Source organism: Watersipora subatra, chromosome 7 (assembly GCF_963576615.1).
Source record: "Watersipora subatra chromosome 7, tzWatSuba1.1, whole genome shotgun sequence".
NCBI classification, from domain to species: domain Eukaryota; kingdom Metazoa; phylum Bryozoa; class Gymnolaemata; order Cheilostomatida; family Watersiporidae; genus Watersipora; species Watersipora subatra.
The window spans coordinates 26,144,923-26,160,759 of record NC_088714.1 but is presented as its reverse complement, the minus strand read 5'-3'; the positions used below and the strand labels follow the sequence as shown (position 1 = coordinate 26,160,759).

Genomic DNA, 15,837 nt, shown 5'->3' with positions numbered 1-15,837 from the left:
TTCTATTCTCTGTTGCTCGGCGTTTCAATTGCCGGTCTTAATTTTGATAAAAAGTAAGGCTTAGCAAGTTTTAATAACGATTTTTGGCTAAATTAATCTGTCTATTTGTGTATAATCCGTTCAGATGGGTAAGTTTTAAGAATATGTCGACACTTTTCAAAGACTTGGTAATATATTTAAATAGGCTTATATGTGTTTTGTATCGTTATTATACTTAAACGACTCCACAGAAAAGTGGTTAACTTTGTTGATGAGATTTAGATACAAGGGTTTGCGACATTGTTGATGAACAATTTTCGTGAGTTGTGTGCACATGAATTTATCATAAAAACTCTCAAAACATTCGCTCCGCTCGTTTGGTTGTAGGTCTATACGTATACTACAGTAATCTAGATATTTCACACATAACTTTTAAAACAACGTACGAAACAAGTACATGTACTTATCGCACTAAAAAGATTGTTGAATCTAAGAAAATGTTTGCCCGTGTTGTCTGGTTTTGTTGTAATTTTTTCTAAATAACTAGGCTTAAATAGATATTAAGAACCAATTAGAGTTATATAGAATGCTTAAAAAAAACAAATTCTTTGATCTACTAATTTGATTTCATTACAGCTCAACTTGATGGTGTTTTGATAAAACTAATCAATATTATATCATTGATCAGATATACTTATATTTTAAATAAAATGGATGTACAGGTTTATTTGCAACAAGAATAAGCACATAGAATCTGTAAATTTGGGAATAGAGAATAAATGATATCTCAATGACGACATCTGCCATGTGCTTATCCTGCACCGGAGATGAAGAGTAAGGATGCTGCAGCCTAGCGATAGGTGTAAGTTGAAGGCGAACTGTATCCCCAGGTGCTCTCATTGGCTGCCGATAATTCCTCTTGAGAATAATCTTCATCATTCTCATAGTCTCCAGGCCACTGCAATAAACATCCATGAGTTTCATATGTGAGTTCTAAGTGCAACTGTTACATGATTCAAGTAAGCATCAAGAAAGTGTTTTAACCTGAGAATATTTTTTCTGCAGATATTGCTGTGACAGAGGCAAATCTCCGATTTCCTTGCAATACGATCCGTTATCCACGTTGAAGTCTCCTTTTGGATGATTTACAGTTGTACGTAGTTTCATGTCTCTTTTTGGGTGCATTATAGTAGCATATGATGCTGTAGGCCTCTGATCACATTCCTCCGCAGCCACCATAGGAATCCGTAGAGGCTTTGAAAGATTTTTTGACATCGCTTGTGGCTGTAAATCAAGACATAGTTTTGAGTAAGTTTAATGTTGACTTGTGACCTTACCATAAATTATTACTTAAAGTTCAAAGTAACCATCCAAACAAATAAACTCTGACATAAAGCTAAAACAGTATGCCCCATGTTTAGAGCTTTCCAAGTATATGTTACACTTACTTTGTTCATAAAAGCTTTGCTTTCCTCTTCTCTAACTTTGGGCTCTATGCGCGGCGAACACCAGTGTAGATTTGTAAAGTTTTCGTTTGTCTCTCCCTTTGTACAGTCATCTAATTCTGATTGGGATGAGTCATACCACTCAAGCTTTACCATTGGTTCTCCTACCTAAAATCAAGTTTGATTCATTAGTACAATCCATCACTCTTGCCCATGTCTATCCACTAGAATTGATAGAACATTGTTCCTAATCTGGTTTATGTATCCACAGAGTGGCAGCTTTTATAGATTGGCTTTAGATGCCTTTATATTAACCTTACTATGTCTATGTATAGATTAACCTTACTATGTTTATGTATATAGATTAACTTTACCATGTCTATGTATAGATAAGCTAGCCAGAAAAATGCCCATCAAATGCATAATCCCTGTAAATTTTTAGATATACAGATACTATATGTTATTAAAATGTAGTTTCAGAGTCCTTACATAACAAAATATATATCATGTAGTTTGGTACTTGGTGAGTATTTATCTAGTATTGGAGTTACCTTGTATAGGCTGAGTTTAATAAACTGTGAACAACATGGTAAACATTATAGTGGTTACCTGCAAAGAAATCTAACACCGAAGTAAAACATTTTAGCACATCATGTCTAACATGTTTGATGTGAAGTAAGATTCGGCTGTCAGATTCAGAAACATTAAAATACTAGAAAAGGTCTTGGGCGGCGAATTATTGCGTACTCCTACTCAGTTATACATATTGTTAGATATTTAAATAAGATAACTGGGGTACATATAGAAAAAAGAAAAAACCTTAAATAAAATTTTTCAGAAGTTGCCGACTCCAAAAAGTGTAATGATGCCCTGCCTATAGTAAATAATCAGCTTTATCACTATAGCTTCAATACTTGATCTTTTTATTGACTTCTATTACTACTCAATAAATCATATATGTTGGTCCACAAAACACCTGACTAAAATTAAGTTCTCTGTACTAAAACCATTTTCACAAAAGACAGATTTTTCTACTGACATCAGATACTAGACAGAAGCATTGAAGTCTCACATTGTTTATAGCTCTCTCGTGGCTTGTCAAGTTTTCAGACTCTACCAGACTAAAATCTGGAGCTGATGGAAATGTTAGCGTAGGTTTTTGTTTTATGGAAACTGAGTTTCTACCATTTGAAGCATCACCAGATGCAGTCTCTATTTCACCATCACTTTCAGAGTTTATATTTTGCATGGTTAGCTCTGATGTTGGACTCCACTTCGGCTTTTCGTTTTTTCTAACAGCTTGAAAGACTTTAAGCTTGTTAGGGTCTTTTGCTTCTGCTGTTGTTATCATCATCTACAACAAAGACATAGTAATAAAATAATTTGTTCTGATCACTAGAAAACCTCTTAAACATACTTTACGCTTTGAACCAAGATGGTCGGTATTCCAGCATTGCGTAGGATGTGTCAGAAACCCTAACGGCCGGAACACCAGCATCCACATGGCTCTGTTTACAAATATTGTTTCTAAGTAACAGTATGAACTAATCAAATTAATTCTCGCACGGGTGTTAAACCCAAATTTTTATTTCCTTTTTTAAAATATTTCTATCTACTTTTTTCATTATAATAACAATTTTACTGGGAGGATATCGTGAAAAAAATTGGTATGACCCGTTTTTGGTATGTCATAGGTGATTGTGATGCAGATGAAGAATTATATATTATATTGTTAGAATTATATAAGCATAATTTTGCAGAGTATTTTGAGTCATAAAATGATGATGAACGTGTGCCCGATAGATATGATGTTGCTGTAAAGATTTTTAGAAGTTTTTAAAATCGTATAAATTTTTATGGTTTTAGCATGAAAAACTGAAACAAATATTTTTCTAGTTGGTGACATTTGCTGTGTGCAAGACTTCTTTCATCAGTGTTTTACCAAATGTCATTCATATATATGACATTTGGGTACTGTATAGTTAATAACATTTTTAAAACTTCTCACCATTAAACAAATTGCCTAGGGAGAGTGACACACATTGACAAGGACTGCCAGAGTTCAAAGTTTTATGATCATAAGTGAGTCAGCCAGTTAACATATGGTTGAAAGTCTCACGAAGCACTGACTACAATAAAAAGGACCCTTAGGGTGTTAAATCGTAATGTACATCCTTATTCTAACGTATTTAAACTCATCATTTTGTATTCTGCATTACCAAGAAAATATATTGACTTCACGTCTTTAGTTTAGGGCTAGGTAAAATATATTTGTTAAAATTATAACTTTTCCTTTATAGTTGTCAGTTTTAGAACCCAAAGTTTTCCTTTTACTTTGTGATAGTTTACAATATTAGTTAACTTTAAAACATTTATTTTTACAAGAGATTGCTGCTACATAAGTGATCAAGTGTTGTTGGTGGCATAGAAATGATGTGTTGTTGTTTAATTAAACCTTAATCTTACCCATCCTCCTTGTTTCGCGATCCAAGAATTTACTTGCCATTCTTGGAATAACTCTATGCACCATTCTATCAGCTGCCTCGCTCTGCCCGTGTTGGCATAACATGCTGCCGCTTCAGCCAGCTGTGATGTCACTTCTATCGACTGAATAAAATTCCAAAAACAACTAAAAGTGAACCAATAGTTTGCCCACTTTGTGACAGCCTACTGAAGTTTGCTCTTATAGACAAGCTTTGTATCGACTACTGTATACAGAAACTAAAATACAGTTTTGCGTTGCTGCAGCTGCAATAAGTTATCTTTACTGAGTGATCGTTGCCTGTGCTACAGCATCAAGCCAAAGCTCAAAGTTCAACCAATGGCATCATCGAGTAATTTCAATAGTAAATCTACATGTAAAAGAACTTTTAGAAAAGAAAGTTGTCTCACCATGGCAACACGATGCCACGAGTAGGCGGGGTTATTTAAAGATCCTCTTCGAGCAAAAAAGGAAGAGGACATATTCCTAATATACGAATCATGGGCTTTTGTGTAGCTGATACCTCTCCTAACTAAATGATCCTTCTTCTTGAATCCACCACAGAGCTTCTGAACGTTTGCATGCTGCAAGTTATTTTCAGCTAAAAGTAGATAAACAAGGTAAAATATTTTCTTATATCATTTTCTAAGTAAATTAGATGAAGTTATACATTACTTGTTTTTACTAGTTGATACAAGTGCAATGCCTTACCGATATTTCTCAACGTTCTCATCACTTCATGTTCCGCTAAACTGTTTCCTAAAAAGGCATCTTCCCTTTCATGACCACTTTCCACAAGCCTGAAATTACGATCAAAGTGAATATAGAAATTTCAGAAATACTAATAACAGCTGTAGATGTTAGTATTACACGCTTGAACAACCACGGATAGCTTAAGATAACTTAATTTTGTTAATTATCCTCTCTTTATGCACTCGGTAAATATGTATGTCACAGACAAACTTTGAGAAATACATTGATGTGTTTCTGTGTGTGTTTGTGTTTGTCTAGCTATAGCTGTTAAATCTTAGAATTAAAAACCCGTATCGCAAAAGATTTGATCTCAGACCCTCCCATTCACCAGTCCAATCCTTTACCAATTAAGCAATTACCAAAGAATTCAGTAGGCGATGTATGTTGTTATATGGATGCAAATACCCTATCACACTCCGTTACGACGCAGCGTCATGAAGGGGGGGTAGCGTAAATTTATCCTTACTTTCTCGTGAGAGCAAGTAGCTAGCTCTTATAAGTAAGCTTAGTCAAATTGTCCATTGGCAATGTGCCAGGCTAATAGCGAGTGGCAGGCAACCACATTATTGCTCATGGTTCATAAGCTGATTTTCAGTACCTGTGCAATACCGGACATTCCCCTAGTTATATATAAACCTCAAAGTTTGTCTATCTGTCATTCGTCTGTCCAGCTATAGCTGGTAAAGTTCTAGCAATGGAAAGTCACCTTTGTTCTGAATTAGTACAGACGACATGCAAATTGCAAGTCTATTAACAATAGCGCATAACTACAAGGCTAAGCCACTCTTATCACATCTATCTCTCTTATCATATACTGCATATTTTTTTCGCGATTGCACACACTAAATGTGCACTTTTTATTATTAATCAATGCATTGTGCCCTCAGGTCATGATGCCTATAAGACTTTTTTTGCCTTACTACATGGCAAATGATGTTTTTCATATGGTTTGCCATATGAAGACGAAATTTTTCCAACTTTTTTCGCCATGTAGTAGTGTATCAACAAAAATTTATCTCGAAATCAAAATTTGGCAGTTGGTGTACTGAATAACGGAAATGTCAATGTGCTATTTTCTAAAATCTTTCTCACGATGGCTAAAGAAGATATACAATGCTCGCTATCTAAGTTTAGCGTCATTCGTTATAAGTTATCATAAAAAAAATAATTCGAAAACAGATAAGTTATAAAATTTTATCCTATGACAAAATTGAAAATTAGTTTCGTAAAATACATACTAAAACTTAGCTTTAAGTATGTGTTTAGGAAACTAAAATCATTTTAGTTAAATTCAAAGTTTATATTATGTCTGTCTCAAAGGTAAGAACTCCCCACGGTACATACTGCACATAGTACAGTGTAATGTTACATTTTCTTGCCAATCATAACCATTAAATACACTTAAAGTTACTGTCGGTAACTATAGTTATTAAGGTAAACATATTGTTTTGTTACTAATTTGTACTATGTACAATACGTGTATAAAATTTTGATGATTTTACCAGAAGGTGTTTGCATTAAATAATTATTATGGGTTTTTATGCTGCTATACAATATTTAGCATTATGATGCCAATCCTTAAATGAATTAAAATCATACAATTGTTTACCAAATAAGTTTTCATTGTAATTGTAATAAAGCAGACTTGCTAAGTATTTCACATTTAAACACCTTTACAGTTGTTTTATTTTTACTCTTAATTTATTTCAGTTCTTTTGTTCATGATATGAAATTTAAAAGTTGTTTGAAAAAGTTTAAAAACATTTAAAGTTGTCTTATTTTTTAAAAATAATTTATTTAAACTGCACAAAAGATTTTTCTGTTGGTACGAAGTTTGAAAGTTAAAATGGTAACTGTTGTTATATATGTTAAATACAAATAAATATTTTATGCAAAGATTACCCTGGTAACTTCAAGATAGTTTTTAGTCCCCTTTTTTATTACACTGGCAATGCCAGGCATTTATCTAGTATATGTACAGTATATACTAGGTAAAGCCCGGCGTTGCTCGGTTAACAAATGAATTCATGTGTATTTAACGTATACAACATTTGCCATCATAACCTCTAAACTTTATGAGTATAGTGTTTTGAGCAGTTAAAGTAAATTAAGCAAAAGACTAAAATAACTTTAAAGGTGTATAAATGTTGAATAATTAGCAAGTAATAGCTATATATAGTATGATTTGTTACAACGGTTAGAATCGAAAGTTAATCGATACTGATACAATTAAAATGAAATGAAAAAAGAAACAAAAGATCACAAATATTTTTTATTAATAATAACAAGAAAACATACATAAAAGTGTATCTATAAAAAAGGTTACTGTCACTGCAGAAGCTATCCATCAGAAGTTTGATAACAACAATACCGGTACCTAAAGTCAATACTGGTACAAAAGTGAACATGAGATATCGAACTAAATGCATCAGAGAAGCGCACAAGGGTTTGCCTGACTGAACGGAGAGACAATGTTGAAGCAACTCTTACTCGAAAGCCTCCATGTGAACATTTTATAAATTTACAATTTCTACCAACTGCCCTTTGCAATAACCGGAAATTGAACATTGAAATTGTGCCGTTACCGTTGCGCTGTAACAAAACATTTGATATTTAAATGGCACAATTAAAAATTACAAATGAAGCAAAATGAATAACGGATTTTGAAACAACTTTAAATAAAGAATAATAGATTTGTCTAAAGCAAATTACTACAAAAAGTATAATCACAATTTAACTTTTGTGGTGTAACTTGAACTCTCTGTCAGAGATAGACTCTTTGTTTGCATTGAACAAAAAAATACGACAGCGACCACTAAAAGATTTAAATACGGATTAGCTGCTAATACATTGCAAGAGGATGTAATGGTAACGATGGCTCAGATGTTGGATTGTAGGACTCTCCTTCTACGATTACTGCATCTTTGACACTGTGTAATATCGGAGTCAATATTGTAATCTGCTAAGAATAACAAAAAACACTCACCGGTACTCCACATAAGCAGTTACTGCTGCACGTGTTGTGAGTTTGCAAGAGTTTAACATTGTATGGTTTACAAAGATCAATTAAACAACACCTAGTGCTCATCTGCTGTAACAACAGCAATAACTGTGATGTCATCAGAGTGTGTACTAATATTTTTTGCTGTCAAAAATTAGCAAGTAGGGATGGTATAAAATAGTAATTAGGGCTGGTCTATAATAGTAATTAGGGCTGGTATATAATAGTAAATAGGGCTGGTATATAATAGTAATCAGAGCTGGTATATAATAGTAATTAGGACTGGTATATAATAGTAAATAGGGCTGGTATATAATAGTAATTAGGGCTGGTATATAATAGTAATTAGGGCTGGTATTAAATAGTAATCAGAGCTGGTATATAATAGTAATTAGGACTGGTATATAATAGTAAATAGGGCTGGTATATAATAGTAAATAGGGCTGGTATATAATAGTAATTAGGGCTGGTATATAATAGTAATTAGGGCTGGTATATGATAGTAATTAGAGGTTGTATTAAATAGTAATCATGGCTGGTATTAAATACTAATTATAGTGCTGCCATAAAGTAGCTAACCATGAACTCTTTCTTAAGCAGTACCGTTGTTTTTGTTACCAGTTTGAATTCAGCCATATATTTGAACTAATTAGTGGTGGAAATTACACTCACACCAAAAACATATTATTTTTGAATGATCAGATAAAATAATGACTATGAATAAAAACTTGAAAGGGAGTCAATATCCAAAGTAGCAATTTGACGGACTCCTAAGTTAAGAAGTGTCTTTTATCATGACTTGAGCAATGGTAAGCAATAAGCAACATTTACTAGTATATCCTTGGTTAATTATTTGAGAATCATAGTTCATTTACAATGAAAAGTAAACAATTAACATGAAATATTTGTGATTTGTGTGAGAAAGCGCATGACTTTAGATGGTATACCAGAAGAAATAGCAAACCGCAAAACGGAACAAAGGTCCTATGTCATGATAGTACTAGGTATTAACTTTAATAGCATAGCTAACAACCTCTCCTTGATGAGAATTGTTTCCCTTGTATTATTCCTATAACGTATAGCCTTGCAAAGCCCCATCTGACACTTCTGTAACGTCTGTTTTCTTCTTTTACAGCTTTTAAATCTGACTCCTGAAGTCATTGATTACTTTGGAACAACTAATGTGAGGTCAGTGTCTCATCTTAATTCTTCAATTTCATTAGTGATGTCAGCATACCTTGGATTATCCAAGACGGCCAGTTATATAGGCCTAATTCGTTATTGCTCTCCATTGCCAATTATACTAATCCATATATTTTCCACACACAATTCGAGTTGAAAATAATGGTTTAACTTTTTGTGCTTGCGAAGATTTAGAAAATTGAATTTGGAAGTGTTTCTATGCATCCGTTTGTCCAAATAGGTAATTTTATGTTTAGATTTTTACTGGGTTTTCTATAGCACAATTAATAAGAAGAGATGATTATTAGTGGTGTAACTTGGTACTTGTTTCAATAATTGTACTGTTTCAGAATTAAAATCTTGGACAGACCCAGAGATTACTGACTCCACAAATAAGTGTCAACTGCTATACTATCCATGAACTGTGATAAAAGCGGCATCAGATCAACATTTCATGACAGTGATTGATGAGAAAGATTTCACTGTTTCTCAGGCTCAATATTTGTATCCAATAGCGGTGTGATGTTATTCAATGTGATTGTCAACAACCTACGCTAGCTCAATTTTTGTCAGAGATTTGTGCGTGGTGAATGAATGGACGACTCTTATGATAAAACCTTTTAGGCAAGTCTAGTGACCACTTCAACGGTTCAAAGGTCAAGCACAAGTCAATCCAAGTGAGGGTAGAACTGCCGATCAAACTATTGACATACCACTTAGCTACTTTTGAAGATGTCACAGATGCATTGCTTGACAATTCGGTCCTGCTCACTAACAAATACAACGTGCAAGAAGATGGAGCACCAATCAACACTGATAAAAGGGCGATTGAAAAACTGCTAGGCTTGTATTTTTGAATGAGGCTGGTTAGAAAGGATGTCGCACGCCAACATTGGAAGTAAAACACATGAAACAACATCGTCACAAATCACAACCCAATCGGCTAATGTGATTAGCCGATACCAATTTGAGTTGCTGTGTAGGAAGCTTGATTTTGTGGCTAGACATTGCAGTCACTGAATCTCTTGAAAACAAAGCTGATTGTAAAAGATACAACCTCGGCCATTGAGTAAACAGGCATATTGTTTGAAAAATGCGCCGTAAAAAATTGCAGCATTGATGAAAGGACGTGCCAATACATCAAAAGAAAGCCACACTCTGGAAACTTAGAAACTTTGGGATTGAAGCAGCTGTGTTCGAGATGATTTACAAATTTGATGTTTACCAAAGCGACAATAAAAATCAAACTCAGTTTAGTCAAGGTGTAGCTTAGTTTGGCAAATATTTCAAACTACAAAATGTATGAAGACCATTTATTTAAAAAGTTGAGCTTATTTTGGAGTTGCAAAAGAGAGGTATATTTTACTATGGTACAGTTTGGAAGAACCGTCTTCCTGGCTGTTTGCAGTTTGCTAATGAGAAAATGCTGAAACAACGTAGTCACAGAGCACGTGACAGCCAAGTCAAAACTACCTACAACATAGTTGACAGAAGATGCTAAGTGTGGGAATAAAAAAAGTGAAATATTAGCAAAGGATCACCATGGTAGATGTAATCAAATCCTACAACCAAAACATGGGTGGAATTGACCTTTTTTGAGACCTATCTACACGTTTGTTGGTATTCTGTAAAAATTTTGCCATAAATTGTTAGAATTTCTTCAGAAGAGGCCATGGATTAATTTAAGCACAATTTAATTTAAAAGATGGACAATTTCAAGTTGCATCGGCTGAAGCATTAACAATAGTTGACGCCAAACGCAAAAAGAAAACTAGACCATTAGCAGCACCTCATGGCTATCTAGTTTTAATAAATAGGCTGCGCCAGACTTCATGCCAATACAGTATACTAAGTTGCATTGATGAATTGACTTCAGAGAGAAATTGAGGGCAATGCAAGTTGTGATCTGTAAACTACACTAATACAGGTGTAACAGTATTCACCTGATTCGAGTGCTCTGTTGACCCGTTTTGTTGAGGAAAGGGGATGGTTTGTTGACTGCCACAACTAACTCAAGTGATTAATTAATTTGTGTACAATTTTTAGCACTGAATATGCAGTTAAAATATTTGCATGAATTGAATACTTGAAGAAGTTGGATAATTTGAATACTTTTAATAACATGATCTGCTAAGAGATTTTATGAAAAAATACATCAGGATCCATGTCATGAGGCCTATTGTGAAATATGTGTCACATTTTGTAATCTGCTGAAAAGAAAATACATTTTGCTATTTTTATATCACTAGGTCTTACAACATGCAAAGGTCAAAAGAGCAAAAATTTGAGAGCTTGTGAATCCATTTCGGGGACTGATTGAGACGGTTATGATTTTTGAACATCATCACACAGACATACATTGTATTTGCTAATGCAGCATGAATTACGCTAGCATATACATATATATATATATGTTACTGTAACAAGCATCAAACAGACACACCTGTTACAGAAGCATTCAACACACTTGCATTCAGGCTGCAGAGCCACACATTAGACCGCACTCAAGTTACAGTAGTAAACCAATTACAAGTACTTAGGCTACAAAAGCATATATTATGTGTAGCACTCAGGCTACAGAATCACGCATCGCATCATACAATTACTCAGGCTACATATATTACCGCAGCTACTGTAAAACCTCTAATTGAATGCCATGGCGCTCTATTTTTCAACCCTTTTTTATAGTGGTGGCCAATTAGAGGTGGCGTTAAAATAGAAGTTGGCAAATTTTTTTAAAATGGTTCGTCAGAATTTTGGAAAGATAAATTTAGCCTTTTTGCGGGAGAAATGAATTTCGCCTATATTTTGCCCTCTTTTTCCCGTAGGAGCAATAATAAACCTTATGGATGCAATAAATCTTCTAACTTACTTCCAACTTGTCAAATATCTCCTAATAAATATGCGTTGAGAAACTGAAAAATATTTCTACCAATTGATATCTATTGCTTGCAATTAACCTGCAATGATATTATAGCCTGTGTACTGCTTTGCATTTTGTTCAAGCTTTCAATTTTTATTTCTTTCTAAATTTTAAGACATATTTTCATTTTATATCTTTTTTTAGCAATATTGCGTAAAAGCTCATCGCACTCATCGATATGTTTGCTACAAGTTGCAGCCGAAACTAGCTTTTTATGCACAATAGAAGAAGAGTTAGGAGCTTCAATCGATTGTAAAATCAGATTACTGCAATGAATATTTATATTTATAAATTTACACATATTTCTATACAAATTTATAGGTTATATAATGATAATCCATCAAATGCTATAAATTTACATTCATGAACAAGTGACATAAAAAAACCATTCCTATATTACATGCAGAAACCAAAATTAACATTTTTATTATAAAAATATTTGTATTGTTAGCTAGGTTAGCTGCCTTCTGATTGTTGCTTTTGATGGCACGGAAATATTTTGTTTGTCCAATGCCTTCCACAAAGTCATCTGGCCTTAACTCTTCTTTTACACTGCTGAACTAGCTGATATTGGTGTCCAAATAACTTTTGGCTCAGCAAAACTTTTACGCGTTGCATTTAGCACAAATGCAAAAGGTAAAGGTTTTGCTCGCTAAATGTAACCTTTGACCCAAAATCTTGCAGACCTTTCTATATACGGTGTGTACATCAAAATATTAAGACCCCGTTAAACAAAGCATTGCTGAGACAATTACATCGTATTAATTATTTTTATGGCATTGCTTTCAAAGTTCAGCTTCATGCTAAATCTGAACCGTTTTTTATATGTGTACAGTGCATCCTCAATATACAATTAGTCTGATATACAATATTTCACTTTACAAAGTAGAACAGGATGATTTTTTCACCATATGAGTTCAACAAAATTTTTACCCGAGTTCAAATTTGGCAGTCGGTGTGCTTATTACGCACGACAAAATAACAACGACGCCAAAATGTTATTCAGAAAAAGTATTTTCACAATGCCTAAAATAAACACGATGACTAATTTCTTTGAGTTCAGCAATTCATGTATGTAAAACGGTAATGCTTTCCCATTAAAACTAGCAACAAAGTTTGAGTTGCAATCTTTTCAAACAGAAGGTCAGACAACTTCTATTAACCTGCAAACACAAATCCACTTAATTATGCAAACAACATCGTTTGGGGTTTCGTGCCAAATCACTGTAGATTGGAAAATGTTTTAAGAAGGTTCACTAAAAATTACAGTGAAAGCGAAGACTGAAACTGATAAGTGATAAAATTTAGTGATAAAAAGTTGAAACTCAGTAAAATAGTTAGAAATATATACTAAAGCTTAGCTCTAAGTGTGTGTTAGTAAGCTAAACTTTTTGGAAGTTTATTCAAAGTTTATGTTATACATATGTCTGTCTTCAAGGTAAGAACTCCTAACGGTACATTATAATGTTACATTTTATTGCAGATCATAACCACTAAATATATTAAATACAATAAAGTTTCTGTAGGTAACTATAGTTACTAAGGTTTACATACTATTTTGTTACTAATTTTAATATGTACAGCACATAATAAAATTTTGATGACTTTTATCAAGAAATGTTTGCACTATTTAGTAAATATGGTTTCTATGACCCTACATACGATTTTTTCACCATACGATGCCAACCCAGGAACGGATAAAAGTTGTATCCTAAGGGTGTGCTGTACACCAGAGTATCAAAACCACATTAAAAAAAGAACTACTATTAACCTAAGACAGTTATCAAATATTTCTATGGTGATGCATTCAAAGTTTCAATGAAAAAAAACGAAAAGCTTTAGACAGGGACAACGAGAGAATTGATTGTTATTCATGTAATCGATTGATTAATAATACGATTTTGTGGACACTTTTCTACTAATCACCTGATATTATGGGTTTATAAAGATCAAAAACAGTCAAAGTGGCGGTCAAATGGAGGTCGCATTAAAAAGAGGATGGTGCTCTACTTTTTTAATCTTCTGTTATAGTGGCGGTCATATAGAGGTGCAGTTCCAATCGAGGTAGCGTTCAATTAGAGGTTTACGGTAATTGTATCAACTCACTTATTCATAAAACTGGACTACCAAGGCCATGAGTTTCATTGTTGTATTTAGATTCTGTGTTAGAAGACACAACCAATTCAATTAGCAAGATTGAACTATTCCAAATATTCTGAATATTTGGTTGTATAAACAACTTTTTCCATTATACACAAACAGGCTGCAGCTGCATTTGTGTGCAAAATAACAACTTCCAGAAAACTGTTCCTGGTTTACACAAGTCTTACACAAATAGCTGACAGATATACTTCATGAATATTCATAATTGCTGGTTTACTAATTGTGCATGTGATCTGGTCATTGCTGTTCATCTTACGCACAGTGTGTGCTGTGTATGTGTCAGAGAATCCATTTAAAAGGGCGCATGACTCCATAGTAAATCTGCAACAAATTTGTTTAGCTCATCAAGCAACTGAGCTATAACAACTTTAAATTAGCAGTAAACTGAATGAAAAAGTAAAAAAGGAAGGTAATAGGAGTGGAGGACAAGAGAGGCAAAGGAAAAGGGTGAGGAGAAAGAAGGAGAGAAAAGAATAGGAGAAGCGAAGAAAAGATTTAGTAGGGAAAGAAAAAAGGGAGAGATAAAAGGAGAGGTGGAAAAAAGAGCTTGGTAAATAAAAAGAGATAAAAAAAGGAAAAGAAGAAAAAGAGAGAGTTAGAGTGAATGAATAGACAAGTTTGAAGGTTTAAAAGTTGACCAGACGGAGTGATGAAGAGAGGAAAAAAGAAAGGAAGAGAAAAAAACAAGAAGAGAGTGATGAAAAACTAGAAAAAGATAGGAAAAACTATACTTAACTCTTTTAATTTGTAGGCTGTACTGTAACTGCAGAATTATTTGTTTGCATCAACAACCTTTCTCTTTTTTCTGATCCATTTTACTGGTTTTATAGACCATGATTGCCATGACCATGACCAATTTACAACAGCTTGTTAGAGACTGCACATTTTCGATGTTTATTTACAATGAGTTGCTTATTTTTCTAAACAGTTTAGTGTACTCAAAAAAGTAAAGCTAATAACGAATATTTTGTACGTCTACAATCATCCAAAACAACAAAGTCTATTTACAATAAAAAGCAGTTCTACCTGTTTGTCGTCTATCACTACTAGGGGTTAAGAGGGAAAGAGGGAGGGAAAGATAGAGAGAGGGAAGGAGAGAGAAAGGGGGAGAGGGAGGGTAGGAGAGAAAGAGAGAGTTAGAGCAGATAGGGTGAGAGGGAAAGAGGGAGGAAGATGGGGAGAGAGGAAGAGAGGGAAAGAAGGAAAAGGAGAGAGAGAGAGGGAGAGATGGAGAGAGGGAGAGAGAAGAGGGAGAGAGGGCGCAAGGGAGAGATGGAGAAAGAGGGAACGAGGGAACAAGGAAGGAAGAAAGAGAGAAAGGGAGAGAGGGAGAAAGGAAGAGAGGAGAGAGAAAGGGAGAAAGGCAGAGAGAAAGGGAGAGAGAGAGAGAGAGAGGGAGAGGGAGAGGGAGAAGGAGGAAAGGGAGAGGTAGAGGGAAAGGCAGAGAGAGAGAGAGAGAAAGGGAGATACAGGAAAAGAAAGAAAGATAGATGGAGATAGCAGGATACAGAGCGAAATAGAGAGAAATAGAGGAGATAGAGGGAAATAGAGGAGGATAGAGGAAATAGAGGGAGGTAGAGGGAGTTAGAAGAGATGAACGGAAGTAAAGGAAGAGAGGAGAGAGGAGGAGAGGGGAAGAAGTAGAGAATGGGAGAGGAAATAAAGGAAAGAGGGAAAGAGGAAGAGAGAAAAGAAAAAGAAAGCTATTAGAATGAGATTTGACAATAAAGGCCAGTTTGCTAACTTAGCATCAATGAACTGAATAAATCTATAAAGTGTCACATTAGTCTGACAATCAACAACTTTTAATTATACTTTTTAAAAAGACATGCTACATTACCCTGAAGGGCAGGTCAAAGTTGGCAGAGGGTATGTTCTAGCTGTTTGCACTACTGTTACATTTCGCCCA

At 34.3% G+C, this 15,837-nt stretch overlaps 1 protein-coding gene across 1 annotated transcript; it reads left to right on the top strand.

Moving 5' to 3' along the window:
• Positions 1-15,101: 15,101 nt before the first annotated feature.
• Positions 15,102-15,428, top strand: LOC137400598 (octapeptide-repeat protein T2-like). Its single transcript, XM_068086928.1, has one exon. The coding sequence runs from the start codon at positions 15,102-15,104 to the stop codon at positions 15,426-15,428; it is 327 nt and encodes a 108-aa protein (XP_067943029.1).
• The last annotated feature ends 409 nt before the right edge of the window (positions 15,429-15,837 follow it).

What these genes read in the sequence shown, in the direction of transcription:
- LOC137400598 (XM_068086928.1), top strand. Translation starts at nt 15,102, where the DNA reads ATGGGGAGAGAGGAAGAGAGGGAAAGAAGGAAAAGGAGAGAGAGAGAG.